This window comes from Cinclus cinclus, chromosome 5, assembly GCF_963662255.1.
Source record: "Cinclus cinclus chromosome 5, bCinCin1.1, whole genome shotgun sequence".
NCBI lineage: Eukaryota > Metazoa > Chordata > Aves > Passeriformes > Cinclidae > Cinclus > Cinclus cinclus.
In genome coordinates, this window is record NC_085050.1 from 32,262,926 (window position 1) to 32,280,792 (window position 17,867).

General features: G+C 41.6%; 1 protein-coding gene across 1 annotated transcript in view; it reads right to left on the reverse strand.

Annotated features, from left to right (window-relative positions):
- Positions 1-11,387, reverse strand: part of STOX2 (storkhead box 2) — a 65,960-nt gene extending 54,573 nt beyond the window's left edge. The window contains exon 1 of the mRNA XM_062493586.1: positions 11,009-11,387. Coding sequence (XP_062349570.1) covers positions 11,009-11,174 — 166 coding nt within the window. The 5' untranslated portion in view covers positions 11,175-11,387. The remainder of the gene's footprint in view (positions 1-11,008) is intronic.
- Between the last annotated feature and the right edge of the window lie 6,480 nt (positions 11,388-17,867).

The window sequence follows — 17,867 nt, forward strand, 5'->3', positions numbered from 1 at the left end:
CAAAATAGCCCTCTCAAAGTTATGCACAGCAATCACATATATGTATCCATCCATTCAGGAGTACAGAAGAGGTCAAATGCTCTGATCTCAAAAGCTGGGTTTGAAGCTAACTTGCTATTAGAGATAAAAATGACACTTCCCATAGGTAGCTGTGCTGTCAAATTTTGACATACCTAGTACTGACAAAGCTTGGTTTGACACCAACCCACTAGTAAAATTCAGTATCAACACCTTTTTGTATGCTTTCTTCACCACTTGATCCACACCATCTTAGTGAACTGCAACATTAATTAGTGAATAAATTATGATGACACAGGCATGTTGAGCTTTTTACCTCAACTCTTAAGTTACCTTTTTGTGATTTAACTCTAAATACAATCTACAGTGAAACACTTCACTATACTTAAGTACACTGCTGTGGGTGTGAAAAAGAGATCACTGTTAGGATAAAAAAGAATAACCATGAAAAGCCATGTGCACTGTATTGTAGAGCCTGTTGGTCTGTTTGGAACAATCAGCACTGCAATAAAAACCGAATGAGATTATCATCTGATAGGTAGAAAAAATGTTCTATCAATTCTGAAATAAGATCAGAGACATGCAAATAAGAAGGAGAAATGGTCCTGATTTAAATACAGCCAGTTTAATGGCTTAAATTGAAATCTAAGAGTGAGTTGGTAAAAGTGAAACATGCTTCTCGTGACCAGAACACATCAGCCTTCTCTGGCAGAACAGCAACTCTGCCCATGACTCCTTTTCTTGTGCTCTGCCATCCTACCCACCCATGCTTCTGGTAAAACTACCCCAGTTTCTCTAGCTGTCCAATCTGTGGCCCTAATTCAAAAGCAGAACTCAGTTAAAAGGGAGCATTACTCAGAAGTTGCAGCAACACCCTCCTCAGCCTTCCCAATTCTCCTGTGTAGGCAAAGAATATGTGCAAGAGCGATGGGTACATGCATTGTTCATGGAAGGAGCATTGCTGTGTGTTAAGGTTTCCCATCTAAACAGTCAAACAAAAACTTTGTGCACTTTTCCCACTAAAGGACAGAATCAAACCCTTGGGGCCTTAAGGTACATTCTCATGTAGAACCATTAGTACACATACACAGAGCACAGGCTCGCTATGTTTCCAATTAAATAAACTTACATAAATCATATTTCACTGTGCTGCACAACAGGCAATATAGCTGACCACATCTGGTGAAAAGCTATTGTGTGTGGCCCTAAGATAATCAATACCTCACATAGCTACTCCAACCTTTTGTGAAAAGAGGTTAAAGTGAGGTTCCTAAAACATGCCTGAATTTTACACCTATGGTTACTGAAGAATATTTCTGCAATTAAAATAATTATACAGACTGAACCTAAGACTGACTCAGAGGAAAATGCCTCATGATTTTAGCAAAAAAAGAAAAACTGCAAAATGTTTCATTTAGAGATGGCTATATATTTTTCCAACAAAGCTGGAAGAAGTTGTTTAGAAACTGAGATTTCATTAAAGCTGGAAGGAAAAAATGCAGAAAACTATTTTTTGCTTCTCTGTTCTGTGAAAACATTTCAGTCAGATCCATTCCTACGCAGACACCCCATGAAAATACAATTTTAAGATTTCACTCCAGAAATTCAATGCTTATGGAACATTTGTACCTAAAGAGAAAAAAAGTAACTACATCCAACCATTATGAAAGCAGAGACTAAAGATCTATTTGTAACATATTACAAACTTCTCAATATTCCCTGAAGATGGACTTCCTTTTGAAGTAACTTTTGACTGGACTAGTGCAAGGGGAGGAGGTCAGTGCATGGACAAACAGCCAGCCAATCTGCTTCCACCCGTGATCCCATCTCCTCATCCGTGGAACTGCCCTGAAACCAGAGGATGAGGGATTGCATGTGCCTTGGGTGAACTTCCCATGGCCACTGGTATTTGTCCTCCATCTCTCAAAAGAGATGTACTGCAGACATGCCAAATTTACAAGTGGAGGTTGCAGCTGTTCCAAACTTCATGTTAAAGTGAAGAAACTTCTCCTCTGAAGTTTCTGGTCACTCTACTCACCCAGCAACACAGTAATTACACCTAAAAGCACAGAAATCTGAAGAAAACCTTACAAAAAATATTTCAGTTTCACTGTTTAAAAAAGTATTTAGTTTAAGGCTTATATATTGTGGCCACAGTATGGTACAAGAATGCAAACTCTCAAGAAAGCAGAATTTAGAATGTCCTATGAAAATGAAGAAGAGTACTTCACTCTAAAATGCTGTGAAAATTTAAGAGACAAAGTTAAGTACCGCAGTGAAATTTAGTACATCCTCTTTACTGGCTTATAGGATAAACAGTCCAATTTATAGCATTTACAACATTATCACATATGGTCAGAAGTTCATCTACAAACTAGGTCACAGGTCATCAACAGGAAATTCATAGGAAATTATGGAGGAAATTAAAAGAACACAAATGGGCAAGCAAACTAATTTATACACTCTAGGTTCTCCCAACACAGCTTCCTGTGTTATGATGAACTCAGCTTTCATACTGAACTTTGCCTTTTCCAGGCCGCACTAAGTAAGTATTTCTGAACTGTCTATTATACTCTCCAAGCCTCAAAATGTGGTAGGTCAGAGTCACTAAAAAGAGCCATTCAGGTTTTCCTCTTTAAACAATATAGCTGGGAAAGGAAATAGTAACAGAAAAGGTGTTTTGAGATGATTAAATGCAGATTTATCACTATTTGGCACCTCAACAATGGGTGTACAAGATCCTTCATTGACACAAATACCACAGTGAGGACAGATACCACCCCAATCACAAGAAAATATTCTCATATTCCTTCACTTCCAGCATCCCACCCAAACTGCACTTGCACTCTTGATCATGTTTGAGAAGTTGACAAGTAGTATCTGGGAGCCTGTTCTACTCTCTTGTTAGACATGCTTTTCGAAATAAAACCCCGGTCAGTAAGGCACAGGAAGAGAGAGAGCTACAGCTCACCTAGGTTATCTGGACAACTTTTGAAAAGAAAAACTGCCAGTCAGAAGCAGTTACTGCTTAACAGTTTAGAGCTGAAAGCTGAATGCGCTGTACTGCCTATACCTTTAATGTATCTCACAGAACCAAAAGTTAAGAGTAACTTTGCAAGACAAATACAAAATGAAAGACTGGCAAGATGCCTCAGCTGTCTCTCTTCTTGCTCCTTTAGTTAAAAAAAAAAAAATCTAGTATAAATGTGATCATTCCTTCATTCTTTTTCACAATACCCAAATAACCACATAGGTCCACAAAATAAAAGCAGTTCATTCTTACTCTGGTGCTTTCACACCCTATCAAATTCAATAAAAACACAGATCTACTTTTTCAATATCACAGTTTGAAATTTCTAGTGAATTGTGTATCTGTAGCTATCATCTGCAGATAGTATTTCCCACTGCACCAACAAGAAACACTCATATACTTTAAAAATTATAGAAATCACATAATCTACAATTTGATGAAAAACGGAACTATTTTTGGGTTGTGAGGAGTTGGTTGACAAGGTAGAAGGGATAACAGTACTGAATAACACTCATTCCATATCATTTACTGCTGGTATTATAAACAGGCTCTCTTTTTTGGCTTGCAGGAAGTGAGATGGAAAATTCTAAGAGCACAGTGTTGATCTGAATACAGGATTTCACATGCAGAATGAGGACTGATACATTCACACTGAACACACCTATTATTGGATGTCTGTTCTTACCCATCATTACCAAATCAAAGCCTGGGTTGAGAAAGGATCCTTTTTTGTGATGGGCAATATTACCATATAAAACCAAGGAGAAGATTCTCCTACTGAACCAATTACAACAGAAGTGCAGAGAACTGCAGAAACAGTTAAAAGCACCCAGGAAAACAATGTAAATGACTGACACAACTGGGAGTACCTCCCTCACCTACTAACTTTCAAACACAATGATATTAATCTCTCTTTGAGGGAAGGAAATGGGAAAGCTGCTATCCTCTTTATAATAAATTAAAACCTGTTGAAAATCACGTTTTCTTGTTTCGGTTACCTTTTGCAGTCTGTTTAAAAGCTGCCAATACAGATCAGGATTCTGTCTAAACTAGACTGCTCTACCCACTCCATCATGATGCACACCCAAATATACTTGCCATAAAGCCAGGTCTTCCTTTTTCCCCACCCCCTCCACAGGCAATTTGAGGAAGATAATTCCAGCACCTCTATGCCATCCAAGAGTGAGATACAAAACAGCATCAGCAGAGCAGCCAACTCAATAAAATATGCTGAAAAAAGGAAGCCAGTAGCTATAAACAACTTTCATACCCTTTCATAGCTACAGGCAGTCACTTGGGAGCAACAAATTCTGGTTTGGGAAATTTCTGCAACTTCAGTATTCAAGCATTTTCCCTAGGACTACTCTGGTTGCTACTGGCCTTGATACCAAAAATTTTGCAAGAACAAGTACAGAAGTACAGTTTCCTGAGACGCTTAGAAAATATTTTAACCTTTGTTTCTGATTCCTGTCCTATTTAATTTGGCTAGGAAAAAAAACAAACCTATAAATGAAAGTATTCAGTTTAAATTCAGGCACTCTGGTCTCAGTTTTAATGGTCACTATTCTTTTTCCCTCTTCTGATAAAAATTAAACCAAATGGTTAGACAGAATTGCATGAAGTATTGATTCGTTACTTCTTACAAGGGACAATTATTGTTTCTAAACTAAAATTTACATCTACACCACCAAACCCATCAGATATCCAGTTTTAGTAATTCAGTGGTAGTTTTGTCATTTAAACTAATGGAAAGAATAATGTTTTTCAAGGGAAAAAACCCAAATATCATTAATATTGTGTTATTTAGCAATTCTTACACAAGCTCTAACTTAGCTGACAAATTTTGGTCATGATTCTCATACTGTCTGGCCACTGCCAACTATGTAAAAGCATGCTCAGGGGGGATCCAAGAATAACTACCTGAGGTTTTTTCAGCACAGTTTTACTTGAGTCATGGCCCCAAATTTGGATGTTGATTCTGTTTTAATGCTGTTCACAGATATATACTACAACCTGCTATGGGATATAAAACAGAGTCACACTAAAGAACTTTCCCAGAAAACTGAAAAGAAACCCCCAATTTTGGGAGGATTTATACATGCTTAGCAAAACAGAATCTTTCTGGTCTTCTGATTGCTCTTATACGTCTTTAAACTGTGCAAAGAATGTTACAAAGATGGTAGTTTACTCTGGGATGAACTCTCCAGCACACAAAGGAAGGCCTATTGTTGCTCACAACTGAGCAGGTCATCAAGCTAACTCAAGGTGATCTGCAGAATCCTCACATTTCAGCCCCCTCCAACAAATAATGCATTTTGCAAAGATGTGGCTGCTATTCAATTCCAAAATGGCAAGATACTCAACACCCTTTGGGTTTATCAAGTGTTGCCAACAGGGTATAACTTCTACACCTGTGAAAGACTGGGAGCTACTTGTGATGAATCAGTACTGTGTTTGTTCTGAACCCTTGTCTATTCTTGAAAGACGAGCTTCCCGTATCTTCAGTAGTCTATCATGATACCTACTGTCTATATATAAAAAAAAAATACTTCAGTCACAGGAATACAAATGTCAATTACAGCCTTTGGTTGACCCTGAAGCATCTCTGTGTCCCCCAACCTGGCCAAAGGTCCAAGCAAACCAGCAGAGAGAACATGGAGACTTTGCAAGCAGGAACAAGGTGCTAGGAAGGAAAAATAACCTGGAACTTAGCCCTGCAGAGAAGAGTGCTTTGAACTGAGATAGAAACACAAACAGATCTAGGTAAGATAGGCACACAGACAGTCTTCTCTTTCTTTGCTGAATTCATTAGTCTTTGATTTTACTTCTAAGAAAAGAGAGAGTCTGGATCCCCATACTCATAGGTCACAACCGCCAGCAAGGGCAACAAGTATTCAATTGCAGTTTGGTCAGCTGAATGCACAAGCAGTGCTCAGGACACTGACTACAGCTCAGTCTACACGTGAATTCATGGGTATGCAGAAAATATCTTGGTATCTGGTGGGCAAGGACCAGGCATACCTGTGACATAACACACAGGCACAGCACTGTATGTGAGTTAATACCACACATACAACTGCAGGAATGAAAAATAGGGCTCTGCAGAAGGAGAGAAAAGCTTGTCTTTTGTATTCTTTTAGGCAAGAAACTGGGGAGAAAACAAAAATAAGTAGAAATTGTGCAAAAATGACTGGTCCATGAGCTTGAATCAAGTTTTTTGGCTGAAGAAACAGCACACTTAGATCCTTCCCTTGTATCAGAATGCAGTGAAATTTCCTAATTTTCTGTCAAGGTAAGTGGATGCCACAGAGACCAAAAGGCACTGGAAAGACACAGTGAGGCCAGTAGTAACCTCCCAAGCAATAAAGCAGGCACAGCCCCCGAACTAACTGAATAGAGTGACCCTCTCAGGGCTCACCAGTTCACCACAGAATGAAGCAAAAGAGACAGAGCAGGATCCAGATGTAAAGCTGGTCCTATTAGCCATTGACACCCACGCACTCTCAGTTTTTATTGTCCCAGTAATGGGTCTAGCCTAAAACAACACAAAAGTACTCAGAATTCAGGGAGGGAAAGAGATCACATTAAGAAGATATATAGGAAGGTGTTTCCTAATACCACAACTTCTTAAAAAGAAGGTGATGCAATACTGATTATTCCATTAAATATTAACTACAACACAGCTGCTTTCAAGCTACAACATATTCCTTTAGGTAAGTGAATTCAGGGACAGGAGAACTGAATGAGCTTTGTGTGCATCTGGCACTTCTCAATTATGTTAAACTGAATTCTTCAGTTCATGTGTAATTATCTCCAAATACTAATCTTTAGACTTAGAGGTTCAAGCTTAAAAAAAAATATTTAGGACTCTCAAATTTGCTTAGATGACTCCCAAGGTCCTTCTAATTGTTCAAGGAGCTTAAAGAGTTTGTCCTAGACCTTTCATCAAACATTCCTGAAAGAGAGAATGAGGTTATCTTTTCCTCCTATAAATTTTAATTTGCATACAGATACCATCAGTTGGATCGCAGGGTTATATACTTCTCTCCTTTCCCTTCTGCTTGAACTTGGTAATCAAACTCCAGTTACAGCAGGCAACACTGACACTGAATTTAACTCTTCAGCTTTGAAGGAGTGAAACCTCAGCAAGGAAAATGTAAAGCAAAGAGCAGTAAAGTAACTGCATACTTTTCAGAAGATACCCTCCAAATGACCATGCTCTGGAATTAGTTTTTACCATTGCAGAAAGCTCTTCATACATTTCTTCGTGCTGTGTGTGTTAGACTGTTACCCTACACCACCTCCCTCTCTGACACCAAAAGTGTCAATTAAAGTAACTGAAGAAGGGTGCAGGAAAAGTTATTTCTTTCAATAGCGTTTCTCAGTTCCCATAATATTTAATGGCTGAGTCAATCACAGGGTGCAGCTCCTCTCTCTGCTAAAAAAAAATCCAGGATTTGCTTTTGTATTTAGAAGGAAAAAAGGAGGGAAAAAAGCAAGGAGCTTCCAATACTTGAGAAGCTATATATATTATTTAATTTAACTATTTGGAGACCTCCTAAGTTGCATTAAGTTTTATCCTGCTTGGCAGTTGCATAAGATTTCTTTCTTTTCCCTTGAATTAAGCAGCAATATATCAAAAACTTCAAGTATACTTCCCCCTTTTCAGTAACAGGTATTGTATACATGTATATGAATTGTATTGGATTCAAACTTTCAGCATCTCTTGTCACGCAAGGGCAAAGCTTTACGTTGTCGTCATTTTCTTTTTCAGTGTTTTTTCTCCAAGACAGTCCTCCACTGGGAAATTAATATTCTGCATGAACAATGAACTCCTTGCATGGCCTTTGAACCAAGTGGTTGCTAGGAGGCCTAAAGAAACCCTGGAGTACAGCCTATTTAATAGCATGTATCAAGAGATTATCCAGAAGCAAAAATGTGTGATTTTCTAAATTGTCTGCTTTTTTCCCTTCTTACTTCCATCTCCATTCATCTGTCAAACAATCTTTAGATTTCATATGAATTGCATCTGCATCAATTTTCTATAATTATGGGCAGTTTGTTCCCTGAGTATTGAAAATGTGACTGGCCAGCCACCAATGCTGCTTCAAATCAAGCAAATATCAAACTGCTCCTTACTCAGTTTTACTGAAAAGGCTGTTCAAAATCAGATGTGCTTCACCACTGTAGCATGAGGTTTGCACTTCCATTATAAACATGGTTCTGCTTAGAGACTGTATTTTCCTCATACAAAACACCATGGCACTGACTGCAGCACCATTACTCAGTATTTCTCTGTGCTGAAAGAAATATATATAGCTTCTCCATGCTCAATTCAAGCATACTTGAATATTAACATTTCAAGCTTTTTAGGATCTTACTGAAGGTAAGATTATATGCATTTCCATATTTCCCCAAGCACGGTAATTGAGGCAAAACCCCAAGGTTTCTTTCCCACCCTCCACCCCCTTTCCAAACAATGAGGCATTTAATTAAAAGATAACCACAACAATGCTAATGGTGATGAGGTTAAATGGTTGGATAAACAGAATGCAGCCCTCTGAAAAGCCCATGTGTTTTGGGACACTTTCTCCCCTACAACATTCTGGGTGACAAAGAAAGTACTTGTATTCCTGATCCCCACAATTTTTAAGCCAGTGGACTTCCTACAAATTTCCTGCAAGGAAGAGAACTTCCTTCAAACAGTGAGAAGTGTTTAGACACAGTAGCTATTCCTCCCAAAACTAATATTTGGAAAGCCAATGGACAAGAATCCCTTAAACATAAATGAATGTGGCAGCTATCCATTACGAGAAAACAATTACATTCCCAGATAAAAGCCTAATAAATTGTTGTTAGGGTTAAAAAAACCAACAACAACAAAAAACCCCAACAAAACCAACAATTATTTGCTGATTTTAATTGTCAACATGTTCTCCCTCCAACAACCTTAGCAAATTAGTAAAACTTAGCATGACATTTGTCGTTCACCTTCAGTTGTCACACTTGAAATCAATGCCCTCTATATTCATAAAGAAGTATTCTTGGTCTGGAGATTACTTTAAAACATCTATAGCAGATTAAAATTCTGTGCCTCCTCCTACCCCTCAAGGACACAGGTATCTGGCAACAAATGCAGGGTGACATCTGATTCTGCAGATTGCTGGAGCTTGACTGTCTGGTTGGATTGTACCAATCTTGCCAACATAAAGCTTTCACAGAGCCAGACCACTTCGCTGAAGAATTAAAAACAAGCAAGAACCACACCATTTGGCACAAACTGCTCACATGAGCTCCTTCTCTTTCAAATACGGGCTTTCACACAGAAAGGAAGGCCTAAAAAGTACTGACTTCAACAGAACTGAATCAGGTTATCTTATACTGGGAATATCAGGACATTTATCCAGAACAACAAAAATCTTTGCAGTACTGTCAGAGTCAGCTTTCCAAACACTTTCAGGTTCTGCAGCACCAACGGAACAAATCAACCACTACGCCACCAGAACCATTCTCTTCTTCTTCAGCTGTTCAAACATTAATTATCCTTGTTGTTGCCACTTACTATGTGACTTCCTAGGAACCAGAGCACCAATTGCCAAAATGACATAATATTCTTATACAGGCAGATTTTTCAATAAAATGCATATTATTTCTCTTGTACTTGGGCATTAAAGAAAAAACAGTCATGAGACATTTTTAAAACATGAGAAACCAATCCTGACTGAAGAGATATGTTGATTAGGGCCAGAGACAGGAAAGTGAGCATATAACTGAAAACCACAATCTTTGGCTCAACCTTTGCAGCAGAAATGGGGCAGGAGGGGGACAGCAATACAGGGCTGGAGACATTTTCAGTAATGCATTATAAATACCTTCGTTTTCTCCTTTAAAGGAATCTGCCTACTCAACCTAAATTGTGCCTCAGAGGGAGAAATGTGCCTTTGTGATAAATTGGAATTTGCCATCATAATAAGGAAACGTTACATCCTATCATCACAATAAACAGGCAGCAGAACAACAAAGGAGGTTTCCAGGATTTTCTGCCCCCAGCCCCCTCCCCATCAGCATTTTCCTAAGTCCTCTTTTGGGTGTTTATTAAATGCCTTAATTCCAAGTCATTAAGATGCATTTCTGGATGGAGCAAATTCTGCTAACAGTACTGAGGCTTTCCAAAATCTTACCAGCACTCCATCGGAGGCCAAGCCTCTCCCTGATGCCTGCCTTTCCCTGCGCTGTTTTTTGTTTTGTTTGTGCTTTCTCTTTCCCATGCACAAACATGTTGGTGCAGTGTCCATTATTTCCCTACGGCCTTCCTTGAAACCCATGGACAAATGAATATACGTGCACGTGTGTGTTCCACCACATACACAGGTCTGGTCTCCTTCTACACCTCAAAAAACAAATGCAAATGCGTTTACAGTAATTTTCACCAACACATGCCTTGCTATTGCAGAAACATGCAGCTGAAAGCCAGAGAGTCTGCAACAAGGCGACTACGTTTGCAACTACAAGTAACCCTTTTCCTTTCCAAAATGGAAAAACACGAAAGCCTGATGAGTTAACTAGAGTTAACTGCATTTAAAGAGGACTGTGTGAGGGAGCAGTAAATATCCAGCACATGCTTTTACGCACAAAAGGTGCAAAGGGCTCCATGCTCTGCACATCCAGTCATTTTTGTCTGCTCTTCCACAACAGAGATGCAACCGTTTCTCTCATACATTCTATTTCACTCGACTAATAGATTTTAAACACCATATTGCGAGGACCCCGCTGTGAATCTTACAGAGGTACAAAATGGTGGATGTATGCTATTTTTTTTTTTTGCATTATTCATAACAACTCAGCCTCCCGATCGCAGGCTCCCCTCTGTACCCACCAACACAGCCTTCCCGGCCAGACACACATCCCGAAGCAGCCTCGCAATAAAGCTCTCTCGCATACACAAATTATGTTACAAACCTGATGTCATGTAGCCCCGTGATGCCTGGGAAATAAAAGCTGGGGGGAAGTGCTTGTGCAGTCGGTAGTCCTTCTCGCTGCGGGACCTCATGCGGTCTGAGGCCCGGTCGGAGAAGTCGGAGCTAGGCCAGGCCCGCCGCAAGGTCGTACTCCGCGTCTTCTTCATCCTGAGGATGCCCGAGCCTACTCCGCCCGCCGCAGCATGGGTCAGGGGTGCGCGCTGCCGGGCATCAGCCTAGAGCGGGCACCGCCGGGGCGCAACCTGTGCGCATCTCGCCGCTCCCTCTTCTAGGGCGCCAGCCGCAGGTCCCTTCCTTTTTTTTTTTTTTCCCCCTCGAATGATCCAATTTTACACACGTCCCACAATGCATTACACTTCATTTGCAATCGGTCCGGCTTATAGCTCCCAGATTTGCGTGGAGGAAAGGCACGTTTTGTGGCTTCTCAGGCAAAAAAAGGAATGGGGGGGGGTAGGGGGGCCGAAATGGGGCTGGGGACGAGAGATGTGCAGCAGGGAGCTCGGGGGTCTCGAACAATGGCCCAATTCAGCCCGGCCGTGCTTAGCCAACTGTGAGCCACGACACAAAAGGCCCAAACAAACGAGGAAAATCCCGCGGCCGCCGGCTGCGACCCCGACCGTGGCGCGCCCGGCGCTGGGGAGGAGGCGGCAGCTCCCGGCGCGGCGGGAGGAGCGGCAGGAGGAGGAGGAGGAGGAGGGAGAGGAGAGGAGAAGAGAGGAGGGAGGGCCCACAGACGCCTCTCTCGGCCGCGGGACGAGCGGATGCAGCGACCCCCCACCCACCCCACCGCCGCCTCCTTCCTCCTCAGGCCCGCGGCGCCCGGGCGGCCGGCAGTGGCCCACGGCGCCCGGCACCGCCGCGCCTCGCCATGGTGGGAGCCGACTCCCGCCCGCCTGTCCCCGGAACTCGCTCGCCGCCGGCTCCGCGCTAGGGGCGGCCGGCGGGGGGGGCGAGGCCACCGGGGAGGCCGCCGGCCGCTCCGCCCGCCCTCTGCCCCGCCGTGCCAAGAGCAGCCGCTGCCGGAGCGCCGGGTGCCGCGCGGCCGCCCGGGCTCATGCTACTCCCGCTGGAGCCGTGATCGTCCCGCCAGGTTCCGCGCTCCCCCGCGCGGCACCGGCTCGCAGGCGCCCGCGTACAAAGCCCCGTGCACAGCGGGGACCCGGCCCCCTCCCGCCGCTCCGCCTCCTTTCCGTCCGTCCGTCCGTCCTTCCTTCCTTCCTTCCTTCCTGGCGGTGGCAGGGACGGCGGAGCGCCGGGACCGGGCTCGCAGCGCTGGCCACCCCGCACCACCGGGCTGCGGCCAGCGGGCAGGAGAGCGGCTGGCAGGGAGGCCTTGCGGGCTGGGCCCTGGCCATCGGCCCCTCCGGGCGCCGCTCCCGCCCCGGGCCAGCCGCGGGGCGCGTGGACACCAGAGAGGGAAGGGCTCCGGGACAGATCTGTATCCCCGGGGCACCCCTGCGCAGAGCCTGTGGGGTTCACCCACGCATCCTCCGCCGCCTTTCCCCATCGGCGCCTGAAGAACGGGCTCTCCCCAGGAGGGCCTAGCCAGCCCCGCCACACTCAAATCCCGCCACACTCCACAAGGGTACCCAGGACACCCGGGCTGTCCCCCTCACTGGCGGGAAGGGGGTTGCCCACTCTCTCACACATCTACGCTCAGGGCACCCTCTTGAGTGGGGCCTGGCCACCTGGGCATTTTATGAACTCCAGTTAACCAGAACAGTGCAAAGGGACTCGGATTCTCCTCTGCAAGGCCGCTCTGAGCACGCCTGGTGTCAGGTGTTGCCACCGTTACCAACGGGGACAACTGCAATGCAGGGATGTGAAAATGTTGCTTTTGCAGCTTTGTTAAATTAGTTACATATTTACATTTTTATAATTAATCTTTCTTACAGTGGTTTTGTTACATTTCTAAGAACATTGAAAAACAAAGGACTGTAATTTTGTAACTGGAAATTTTCAATAGTGGTGAACCAGTAAAAGGATGACCATTAGTGAACGAACTTAGCATCAAAGCCAGTGGACCATGAGATACTATCCCTTAGCTGCCTTGCTGTATGGCTGTGGGTTAGTCACTTCAGTAGCCATCTCAGCCCATCTGGCTGTGCTACTGCAGACAGCACACACACCACAGAATTATTTGGCGGTTCGTATATGGGAGCCCCTTTCACATTAATAGAATACACGTTAATGAAACTCAGCAAGAAAGTTGAAAGCTAAATGCTATGGGGTTCTTTCTCATTCAGCCTTATCTTTTTCCAACTGTGAAAAGCCATCAAGAAAAACATGTTTCTACTGATGCTTTGTATACTGGTAGGAACAGGAAAAAGTTAAGATGAGGAAAAAGATGGCCTAGAGCTCCTCTAATAAAAACAAGATTTTTCCATCATGAATCTTACTCATCTAGCAATTTACTCATCAACCTACGCAAAGCTTATAATAGAGCATGTTTTCACCCTCAGACCAGAAAAACCATAGGAACTTTCAGAATCATTCCATTTTTCTCCTTGAAGGCTGAGGTTGAGGTAAATTGGTTAGCACCACTTAGTTAAGTCAAACCTTAAAAAGTACCTATTTTACCAGATGTAGAAGCAAATTAAATTCTATTTAGGAGCATAAATTCACATTGCACTATCTGAATGTTGAATGAATGATGGCTTTGCCTTTCTAGCAGTCAAGAAGTGGTTGAATATAGCTGGCCAGCTAACTTCAACTTATTCCTGAACTAAACTCAACTTTTCCCTAGTCTAGACACAGCCCTAGATATCAATCTGTTCCATTAAAAGAAGACATGAGACAAGAGACAAATAGGAATCAGCAATGAGAAGGAAAAACGAAGTCAAGTAGAAAGACAGAACAAAGCAGGACACATACATAACAACAAACAAGGCCACCGTGATCTTTATACTGGCTTTCTGTATAATTATTCCCAACTAAAATATTGTAACAAGTATCAAATGAAAAAAGATAGGAAAGCTCTCCAACTGTCAGGTAAAGCACACATCCCAATTCTTTTCAAGCAATTTGCTGTGCACTAATGAACTGGTGACAGCACACAGAAGTTTTTCAAGTGGCTTTAATTGACTTAATTTGTACACTTCCATGGACTGTCACAAGAGTAATACAGTACATACAATTAACACATGGTATCTTCTACTTATCAGTTGTAAGAATTAGACTGGTTCATAGTTTTGGGTACAGATAATGACACATTTTCATTGTGTGGAAATTTTAAACGAATAATAATTTGCTCCTACAACTATGAAAGGAAAAGGGAATGAAAGAAATAAGCAAGTGTAGTGGTTTTACCATCTAGCAAGGTCAAATTTCCCTTCCCAAATGTGGGGAAATCTGTTTAAAAACAATTTTGGAGGCCTTCTGTTAGTATTGAGACATTGTTTCTGTGGCCAGCTAAAGTTCCTTTTATTAAGGAACAGTTATCTTGTTTGGTTTCAGCTTAAAGTCTTCTGACATGGTATCTGAAAGAGCACTCCTCTTTGAAGAGAGGAATTCAGAGCAAGTTTCCTCCTGCTCTTGAATTGTTTGAAGTCAAGTGTTGTTACTGGGATGAATCAAATATATAATTAAAGACTAAGTTTAAGCTTTGGCTGTTTTCTTTGGAATAAGAGCTAGAACTGTGTGTGTAATTGATTTTTTTGCTTCAGTGACCAAACTGAAATAATACTATTTTTTTCATGTGATCTGAAAGCTAAAATTTGAGAGCTTTAAAAAACAAACAAACAAACAAACAAAAAATGAACAAACAAATCCTCAACATTTTATTCTGAGACATTTAAGTTTGTTTTTTTTTTAATAAAGAAAAATAAATTTCTGGATTCGTATGGCTATGTCAGAGCAGAGTAAGGAAAAGATTCTCAGCTATGTAAATGTCTAATATAGCACACTAGAAGTAAGGAAAAATTCTTCCAGGCATGAGTTGTACTAATAGGAATCGGAACACTTTCTAGCAATGAGAAAAATGGACATGGTGTCAAAGCGTTTTGCCTGTGCTTTTTTTTTTTTAATTTTACTTATCCCTAATTATTTGGAGGGGCTTTGGTTTGGGTTTTGATTTTTTTGGTTTGGTTTTTGTGGGGGAGATTCTTTGTTCAATAAGGGAAAGATTAAACTCAGAAGCTTTTTATTGAGAATCAGATAAAGCAGTCATTTTTTATAATTTGGTATTAAAAGTCCAACAGGAACCATCTCTATCATGGTTTACTAGAGGGAGACGTGATACTTGGATAAACAGGTCAAAGAGATCTTGGGGAAAAGGTCTGAACTAAACAAAAACTAGGTGTCCTGCCTCCCTCATAACCTAGCAATTCCTTATCAGGAATTGGTAATATAATAGTAGCCATTTCAAAGGTATAGATTAAACATTATGAATTTTTAAAAAAAGAAGCTTAGGTTCATATCAGACATTACAAAGGACTCTTATATGGTCAATCACAACCCTCCTTCAGTCCAAGTTCATAAGGAGACTGACGTCTTTTGGAAAAACAATTTAAAATCTTTGCTTCTGAAAATCTGTTTTATCTTTTAAGAAGTAAGAAAACAAATACTACTAAGACTATCTATTGCATGTCATCTTCATAAACACTTACTAGTTGCTAATCAGGTCTGTAGATGGAAAACATAGAAAAGGACATAACTGGCCAAGAAGGCTATAGGAAATCAGTGGCAAATGCACTGTTAAAGCTTTGGGATCTCAGCTCCCATTTCATAGGTTTATTTTTCCTTATCTGAAAAATAATTATGTAGCAGAGAACAATGTGGTGAGCTGCATATATATTTTTCCTGCATGTGTATGTGCACGTTTGCTTGTGCATATACGACAATTGCTGTAATGTAATGTGGTATTTCAAGTTTCAGCTGTGACTACTTTTTTTTTTCCTCCCTATGACAAATAAGTTTTCATTGGGACAGCAGCAGGCTTCAGCAAGAAGGTGGAGTGGTGTTACTGCCTTAGCTATTCCCTTGGCTTGTGGACTAACTGCATGAGGTTTTTCAATTTAAATAAGCACACAAGCCAAATACTAAAATAAAAAAGGCAAAATAATAGGGCATGCAAGGAGGAAAGCAATCCCTCTCTTCACTAAGACAAGCTACACCTCTAAAATCATTTTCTCTCAAACTATGCATTCAACATCTGGGTTCTTCCTTATCCTGTCACTACCTTGCCTGTTGCACACAGCCTGAACAGGCTGCCTCACAGAGGAAATTAGAAAGGCTTCACTTCATTACTGTCAGCTGAGCTGGTGCCTGACAAGCAACCAACACCACAAGGGGAGCAAACACTCACAAGATGCCAGGTGCCATACAGTTTTCTGATATCACACTCTGCAGTTCTATGATAGGGGTCCTTTGCCCGTGCTCAGCTTCAGAAACAAACACTACAAAAAACATTGGTCATACTGGGACACATGGGAGACTTTGCACTAAGGAAGGCCACAGTCACAGGCAAACAGGTAAAACAGGGAGCAGAGGGTCATTCTGTCACCTATGAAAACAAACCCATCACATTCTGAAACATTTTTAAAGGAGGGGACAGGACGCCATGAGATTCAGGAAGGAATTGCAGGGTCATTTAAAGTAGGAGAGGTAGAGCAGAAATGAATAAACAAAAAAATAAAGTGGTGAAAAAAGTCTGCAGTACAAGCAGTTGTAAAGCAGAGGAGGAAAAATGGAGTGTGAGAAGAGGTGGGAAAAATGTAATTATGAACTTGTTAAAAACCCCAAGCTCATGTATAACATCACAGGCCTTGGTAATCTATGGGTTTATTAGATTTACAGCTATGCATAATAGTGTTCCTGAGAAAACACATTGCCAGCATTTCTAACATTATAAATCCATGAAGGCGAAAGTTGTCAATTTCAGAAACTCACCATTTTCATGTGTGGATACTTGTATCTCTGTATTAACAAAGGTGCAGAACTCAGACACTAAAATACATGCTTTTCAGCAATCCTTTATGGGTTAAGGAGGTCTGGCAATACACACTGTAATGGTCTTTGTCTGTAGGAAGCACTACTTTTCCCTTCCAGATATTTGTAATCAGATATACTAGCAAGAACAAACCAGAAAACTCACTCACACCTTTTCACATCAGTCCTTAGACTTCTGACACTAACACTATTAATTTGTCACCTCTCACTAGTACTTGTTACTCAAATATGCAAGAGAAGCCAAGTACTTGTAATCCATGCTTGTGGTCCAGGTCACAAAACAAGGCAGCCTTTCTTGATGGATTTATTGGCAAGGGAAAAGTTGGGCTTGCCCAGACAACTCTCTTCTTGAAGAGAGCATTTGAGAAACTCCACCAGAAAGGGAAAGAAAAAAAAATCCCAAGGGCAAAGGTATAAGTGAAAAAAATTCCAAATATAAAAAAAGAGAAGTGTTTCAAAGACTATCACAAGCAAGACTTCAGTCTTGCTATCAGGTTGTGTTATACCACGGTAGTAGTGCTGGCTTACTTACAGCACCTCTTAAACTAGTTTCAGATCATATTTCTCTCAGTGTTATGCTTTGGGAATGTGTGATGACAGGAATGCAGCGCTGCTGCTGCACACGTGCTGTAGCTCACTGATTCATTTTTCTGTGTGCTGCCTTATGTGCTGTGGTATTTATTTTAACTTGCATGACTTGTAAGAAAAACCTGTCTGTGTAATGAGAAGAAAGGCTTCCCTGTTTTGGTCTTTTTTTTCATGCCAGACCTTCTGATTGCATTTGTACTTCCTCTGCACAGAAGACAATTGATGCAGAAGGTCTTTCAATCTGGGTACCCAAGTCTACCTAAAAGCCAGTGTACAAGAAGAAACACTTGTAGGATGCAGCT